General features: G+C 29.6%; 2 protein-coding genes across 4 annotated transcripts; one reads left to right on the top strand and one right to left on the bottom strand.

Moving 5' to 3' along the window:
* Positions 1-248: 248 nt before the first annotated feature.
* Positions 249-2332, bottom strand: LOC127062635 (HIG1 domain family member 1A, mitochondrial-like). 3 transcript variants are annotated; one of them, XM_050991221.1, is made up of 3 exons: positions 2199-2332; positions 1063-1171; positions 249-959 (listed from the first exon to the last, which is right to left on the bottom strand). In XM_050991221.1, the coding sequence occupies exons 2-3, from the start codon at positions 1151-1153 to the stop codon at positions 769-771; spliced, it is 282 nt and encodes a 93-aa protein (XP_050847178.1). In that variant the 5' UTR covers positions 1154-1171; positions 2199-2332; the 3' UTR covers positions 249-768. The 3 variants fall into 3 exon arrangements, with proteins under 3 accessions (XP_050847178.1, XP_050847167.1, XP_050847186.1); XM_050991210.1 differs by lacking the exon at positions 2199-2332 and adding an exon at positions 2021-2192; XM_050991229.1 differs by lacking the exon at positions 2199-2332 and adding an exon at positions 1630-1663.
* A 1343-nt stretch (positions 2333-3675) lies between these two features.
* LOC127062595 (UDP-glucose 6-dehydrogenase) lies at positions 3676-7911 on the top strand. Its single transcript, XM_050991102.1, has 6 exons — positions 3676-3976; positions 4615-5100; positions 5217-5414; positions 5805-6251; positions 6361-6516; positions 6682-7911. The coding sequence occupies exons 2-6, from the start codon at positions 4639-4641 to the stop codon at positions 6856-6858; spliced, it is 1440 nt and encodes a 479-aa protein (XP_050847059.1). The 5' UTR covers positions 3676-3976; positions 4615-4638; the 3' UTR covers positions 6859-7911.
* Positions 7912-7937: the final 26 nt, after the last annotated feature.

Genomic DNA, 7937 nt, shown 5'->3' with positions numbered 1-7937 from the left:
AGTTTCAAGTATCAATTACTTAAGCACATTTTTGTGCAAGGAGAAAGCTAATATATACATAGTATATTGACGCGGTAATTATTAAAATGATACATTGCCCGTTTTTATTGAAGATCTGTTATGATATCGATCTTCAATTTGATACATATCAAAATATAAAATTAAAATTATTTTATTTTGAAGACCTGAATGTTAATTATTTCTTTATATATAACCTCACTTTGTGTTCTTAAAATGAAATAAATGTGTGCGTTATGAAATCTTTTTATTTGCCAAAATTACATCAAATAATTTATTAAATTTTTACTTTGTTAATTTTACAGTATCATAAGATGCTGTAAATTTAAATTCAATCATAATAATGAAGTATGATAAATTTTATCATAAAATAAATAATTATCTTTATGTAAATAATATATATCATGTTCATTATTACAAACATATTGTTTAAACATATAATACATATATAAGAGTATTATTACTACAATGATCTTTCTAAATAAAACACTTAATGTAATATCTTCCTATTGCATAAATATTTATATCTATAAGAAAGAAAAAGTGCAAGAAAATATAATTTTTTCTATTATATCATTATTGGAACCAGCCAAAAGTATTCAAAATCTAATGATAATACTATTGTAGTATCACATTTAGCATTTTGTTTCATCTATTTCAGACTAACTGTAAGAAATGGGAAATATCTGTCGACTTTTTAGTACAATATTAGCAACTTGACAAATAAATACTCTATCTAAACAATTTTTATCATTCTTTTTTCCCTTTGTGTAAAACATGTTCATTGAACATGTGATAAGCCATTCCGATAGTTATGCAACCAATTACTGAACTTTGTGCCAGAACTCGAAATTGCAAAAGGTAAAGAGATACCGGCATTTTTCCTCGTTGTTTAAATTTATAAGCGCCTACTGCACAAGCTGCTACCAAAGTTGCAAAACCTAAAACAAAAGAATATAAGCAATTGGAATTATTAAGTTGACAAAAAAGGTCAAAAAAATTCATTATGACACGAGATTAAATCGTTTAATAGATTATACGTACCAGCCATCAAAAAAGGATTTTTTCTGGCATGACTCAGCATTCTATCACTTAAAGATTCATCGAACGTCGTTATTTCTTCTTTCGAATCCATTTTGGTTATCTATCCCAACTGTAAGAACAAGATCATAATCCACTAATGTAGGTTTTTCACATAAGCTTATTACATGTATAATGTCATGAACTAAAATTGTTATATAAAAATGTAATTTTTAAAAATATATCATAACATTCACAATATTATAAATGCAATATATAATACCAAACGATATATCGTTCATCTCAATGTTCTTAAAGTTTTTAAAGTCTATATTATAATTACGTCATTGACGTCATTGACGTAATTATAACACAGAGTTATAATACATTAACAAATCTAATTATCGAATGTTATATCATAGTATTATCGTGATGGCAATATTCTAGAAATATTAAAAGCGAATACACGATTGTCATAAAGTATAATAATGGATGAAATTGTGGATTTTAAACAATTTTAGTTTAATATTATTTGACATCTTTAATATACGTTACGATTATCAATTATCATTGATCTTAATTAGTACGTACGTGTATGGATCATGCGAATGGACATACCAAGTATCTATAAATGTGTGTATATATATGTATATATATACATTTATGAATGTTAGATATAATAAATATATATATATATATATATATATATATGTACAAGTCCTTTTTCTACCATACATTATATGAAGAAATTATATATTAAAAAATTTTTGTTAAATTAATAAATGTATTTCTTTGAAATCTATAAGTAAAAAAAGAATAAAACGTGAAATAAAAAACGTAATTTAACCTCACTTTATATCACGATTTAATATTTCTTCAATTGCATTGGTTAAATCATTTTTTCTTCTCATACTTTCAACGAATAAGATTATAATGCTCGATTAATTATTTTAACAAATGATGTATTTAAAATTTGTCTTACCTCGATTGTGTCAAGGAACAAATAAAAATAAAAATTAATTAAGCAATTTTCACTAGAAGATTAAATTACGTGAACGAAGTGATAATAAATGCCAATGAAACAAAATTGTTCGATGCAGTTTAAAATCTAGCTAAATCCCTTCTTATAGTTTTCTTTCTTCTTAAACAAATGTACGTACTGATTTTGATACTATTGGTACTACTTGATACTATTATTGCTACTGCTGCTGTTGCTTCGTTGTTGAGTCACGTAGAAATAAAGAAAACGGCGGGAACTCCATGCTGCTTTTATATTTTCTCTGAAGCGAATGTGATACGTGCGATTTTTCAATGAGTCAAAGAAAGGTTTAAATTGATCTTAATATATATATTAAGATAATTTCTTTCAAAAAATTTTCATGAACACTTTGAAAGCGTAGTAAAAAAAATTCTTTTCAACGACGTTGAAAATTAGAATGTTTTGATCCATGACTAATTGAAAAGATAGTTCAAATTTATATAAATTTTAAATGAATGAAAACTGTGTAATTAAGACTGGAATGCGTACGTGCTTCATATCACATCTGAACGTACCTTTTACTTCCGAAAATCCTCGATAAGGGACGTGTCAAACAGAACGTAGAACGTTCTTCTATAAATATCGAAGAAATGGAGATATATTTGAGAAAATATTCCTTGTGCTATTATATCCATTTTTACTTTGATATTTTAATAATTGTTATGATATTATTTTCATTGTATATATAATATATATATACATATATATACATATGTATATATATGTATATATATTCATACATACATTTATTTATTTCTTCAGATACGGTATAAAGAAACAAGAAAATCAAATGAATTCTTATTAAATATATTATAAATTTTCGATCGATTCAAATTAGTTGATCATTAAATTATTACCTTTTCCTTATCAAACATAATCGATCGAAGATAATAACTTCCCGGATATTCTCAAATATCCAATGAATAATGAATTGGTCGTTAAAATACCAAATGTATGATGTTACGCAACTTCCTCAAAGTTTCACCTATTTAATTTTTTACCAAAAATACAAAATTAGGTGGTTCATTTTAACTTTTATGCTTTTCGATTTATGGTAAAACAGAATGTTGAAATTGATAGAAATTAAATATATATCACTTTTATAGGACATTATAATTGGTTAATAGATATGTCATATCGTATATATATGTATACACATACACACACATGTATTGTGTATATGTAAATTTGAAAGCTAGCATTCAAACGAATCTTATTGGATAATAATTACGCCAATCATGTGTCAATTCTGTCAATAATGTTTTATTTCAATGTTAGTTATACGTAGTTATACCTCAATAATTAATTATTAATTATTATTTATTTCGATAGACAGTAGATATGGTAAAATTCAAAATATTTTTAATTACATTTTATTTCAGATAAAAAAAAGTACTAAAAAACTAAAATTGCATGAAGTATAAAGTATAGAGAGAGAGAGAGGAGAGAAAGAAAGAGAGAGAGAGTGTGGAAGGAATAAAAATATGCTTCCAAGGTTGCATTGCAATAGATTCGACCAATAGCAATATAGTCTGGTAAATGTGACAACGTTGTAAGCTGCGCATGCGTACATGGCATTTTATACTTCAGACGCGTCCTATTTTACGATTAGTAGTGACGCGAAGAGGATTTACCAGTGACAGTACTAGTGAAACGCTAAAATTCAAGACGATAGGAACGTCGATAACAAGACAATAAAAACGAGAACAATTTATCATTTATTTGAATACTCTCATCATGAAAAATTCTTAGTTTTTTGATTTAATGGTGATATACTGGAAGCTAGACTCGCATGATTAAAAAGAAATTCTCTTCGTCGGCAGATATAATTTTGTTTTGGAGTAATAATTAATTACGGAACATTAATTATCTCAACATTATTCAAATTTTCGAGCTGAGGTAATACATTTTTTGATTGTCAATATTTTCACATTTATGTCTTTTCAATTTGATACCGTATAGGTGCGGTATTTCTCAGGAAGATGTTCGTACGTCATCAAATTGAAAAAGAATCAAACGTAGATTTACTTTACACTTGACACAATCATTTGTCATCATTTTTATCATTATTTAAAGTTTAATATCAAAGTAAATTGCTTAAAGATTTCTTAAGTATATAATATTCTCAAAATAGTACAAACACGTATAAAGTTCAATAGTAACGTCGGTACAAAGAGATTTTTTCTTTCTTTCTTTTTTTTTTCATAAAAAAAAAAAATCGTGTATTATACATTAAAACTTTATTTTTTTTAGAATTAAGTGTATTAAAAGTTGATTTCGATAACTTTAGAAATGAGTGTATATATTTTATGCATCAATTTTTATTAATAATTGGATTTTATGTTATCGAATATTTAATGTCGAAGTTAATACTATAATAACATCATATGTGTATAATATATATATATATATATATATATATATATATATATATATATATATAACGATATAAAATATTTCTAAATTATAATTAATATTTCTTTATTACGGTATATAAAATGAAATAAGAATATTAAAAATATATGTATTTTTCGTAGGAAGAAAGAGCGTAATAAAAGAAGATGACGATAAAAAAAATTTGCGGGATGGGCGCCGGATACGTCGGTGGTCCAACGTGCAGCGTGATCGCCCTGAAATGTCCCGAAATACGAGTAACCGTCGTTGATAAGAGTAAAGAACGAATAGCACAATGGAACTCTGATAAGTTACCAATTTATGAGCCAGGATTAGATGACGTGGTGCGTAAATGTCGCGGCGAAAATTTATTCTTTTCCACCGATATCGAAACCGCCATTATGGAAGCTGACTTAATATTTATCTCGGTAAATACACCGACAAAAATGTTCGGCAATGGAAAGGGAAGAGCGGCAGATTTGAAATACGTCGAGAGTGCTGCTAGAATGATCGCAGAAATTGCAACTAGTGATAAAATTGTTGTCGAAAAGAGCACAGTACCTGTAAGAGCTGCCGAGAGTATCATGAACATCCTTCGTGCTAATCACAAACCAGGTGTTTCGTATCAGGTAATGTAAAAATATATATTCTATTTGATAATTAATTCTTTTGTATTTTTCTTTTCACTTTTTTTTTTCTTTTTATTTTTTGCACATCGTATTGTACCGAATAAAAACTATTTTAGATTTTGTCGAATCCAGAATTTTTAGCAGAAGGAACTGCTATCGAAGATTTGGTAAATGCTGATCGTGTATTGATCGGTGGTGAAGATTCACCAGAAGGACAAGCAGCTATCGAGGAATTGTGTAAAGTCTATGAGCATTGGATACCAAGAGAGAATATTTTAACTACTAATACTTGGAGCTCGGAATTATCAAAGCTGGTACGTCATTATGTTAATGCCGTTGATTTGGTATGCAAAGAAAGTAGTCGTTATTACGCTCATCTCATGTAGTAAAGTATCTAGTTTCTGTCGAATGGAATTAAGTACATGAGAGGAACGGAACGAAGTAACTAGTTTCTATCGAACAGAATTAAGTACATGAAAGGAATAAAACAATATTAGTTAATTTTAGAAGACATTGTTTATGTTGTAGCTCAGGTAATAATAATAATAATAATAATAATAATAATAATAATAATAATAATAATAATAATAATAATCAGGACAGAAAGTAAATACATTTATACGAGAAGATCATTATGAAAACTTACAAAGAAAAGCTTACGTTTTCGAAACAACTTGGATCATTAGGATCGTTTACGATTTTAGGCAGCCAATGCTTTTCTGGCACAGCGCATATCGAGCATAAATTCTCTGTCGGCGGTGTGCGAGGCCACGGGTGCCGATGTGTCGGAGGTGGCACGAGCCGTTGGTCTTGATTCTAGGATAGGCTCCAAATTTCTTCATGCGTCGGTCGGTTTTGGTGGATCGTGTTTTCAAAAAGACATTCTAAATTTGGTGTACATTTGTGAATGTCTTAATTTGCCAGAAGTTGCTGCTTATTGGCAACAAGTCATAGACATGAACGAGTACCAAAAGTCACGATTCTCTGCAAAAGTAATCGAATCGTTATTTAATACTGTCACGGATAAACGGATCGCCATGTTAGGTTTTGCTTTCAAAAAAAATACCGGTGATACTCGTGAGTCACCGGCCATTCACGTTGCCAAGACTCTACTCGACGAAGGTGCCGTCTTACACATCTACGATCCCAAGGTTGATTTCACTTTTTTTTATTATCTTTCTCTTTTATTATTCCTTCTTATACAATGTTTTTCGTACGGAACGTACGTTGTAAATGAAAGACTTCATTCGATTCTTTCAGGTAGAAGAAATACAGATTATAGAGGATTTGACTCATCCGAGTGTAACGACTAATCCGAAACGAGTTAAAGATCGTATCAGTATTTACAAGGACGCTTATACTGCTACCAAAGATACTCATGCAATCGTTTTGTGCACGGAATGGGACGAGTTTATGGTGAGTATATTTTCTACGATCTACACGTGTGTAGATATGTTTAATTACCGCGGAGTTATATTATTCGGATAATTATAGCGAATGATAATTCGATTGTAAGATAGGAATAATTACGTTTTTACATTTTAAAATAGTTGATATCATTAATCTGTGCTGATATTTCAGGAACTCGATTACAAAAGAATTTATACCGACATGATGAAGCCAGCTTATATCTTTGATGGAAGGAAGATCCTCGATCACGACGCATTGCAGAGAATAGGATTTATTGTGCAAACCATCGGAAAGAAACTCACGAGAACTGCGATTTCGAGAGTGTGGGGAAGTCAAACACAAATGTAAAAAAAAAAAAAAAATTCGTACATGTGCTAGCTTGAAGCAATATGTTCGACTTGGAATAAGATCAAATTAAAAATGAAACGAAAAGAAGTCCAAAAGAACCGTAGCGATTGAATGATTACGTATTGGCTGTGGCGCCTACACAAAGGCGGACAAAGTGATAAAACTTTTTATCAGGCTCCATCGTATCAGAGTTACTTTGGAAATCGGCATATCATGTTTCATAAACTTACTGCAGTAAGTTTAGTCTTCGCCAAAAAAATTCGTAATTAGTACGAATGTATCACTGCAAAAGTATTAGTAAGAATACTTAAACAATTTCACGGCACTGAACTTTATATTTTCTCAAGCCGTGAGAACAAAGTATTTTACGAATCGTTCCGTTGTACTAAAACGTTATCTTAGTAAGAATATCATCTTCGAACGACAATGTACATTTAAAAAAAAAAAAAAACAAAAACTAGGATTAACGTGTCTGATTTAAAGACATTCCGAGAACGACAAAATTCCTGAAAGGCGCGACCATCGAGCGACGTTGATGTTAAACGCACTATTATTGCATTTGTTTTCATAAAGTAAGTCAATCGTTATTGAAAGAGTGCAGAATTATTTACAAGATCGATATGAAATGGATCTCGCGAACGTTTATTTTTTTAAAATATATTGCACTCGATGCATTTATTAATTCTGGTATACGTCACTACGATTTGAGATGAAGTATTCAAGAGAGCTGAATAGGATACAACATTGGATAATGGAGCGAAAGTACAATCATCGTCTCTACTTACGTTCCTATATCGCAAATGGATCGAAAATGTTTCGTTCGCTGCGGCTTACAAATGATAATCTATTCGAAGACCACGGTTATCACTACTTAGTATTTTAATAAAGTTATTCAATGATTCCATTTGTCTTTGCGTCCTCCGTAACTGTGGGATCAGAATTATTCATTTGATTTTACATCTCTATTTCCTCTCTTCAATTTAAACGACACTTTGTATACACTTTTTACAACGGTGTAAAGCATCGATAGCAATAAATATACGATTATTGTTACGTACGAAGTATTCACTAACTCTTTC

The sequence above is a fragment of the Vespula vulgaris genome, chromosome 1 (genome assembly GCF_905475345.1).
Source record: "Vespula vulgaris chromosome 1, iyVesVulg1.1, whole genome shotgun sequence".
Taxonomy (NCBI): domain Eukaryota; kingdom Metazoa; phylum Arthropoda; class Insecta; order Hymenoptera; family Vespidae; genus Vespula; species Vespula vulgaris.
This window is presented reverse-complemented; position numbering and strand designations above follow the sequence as displayed.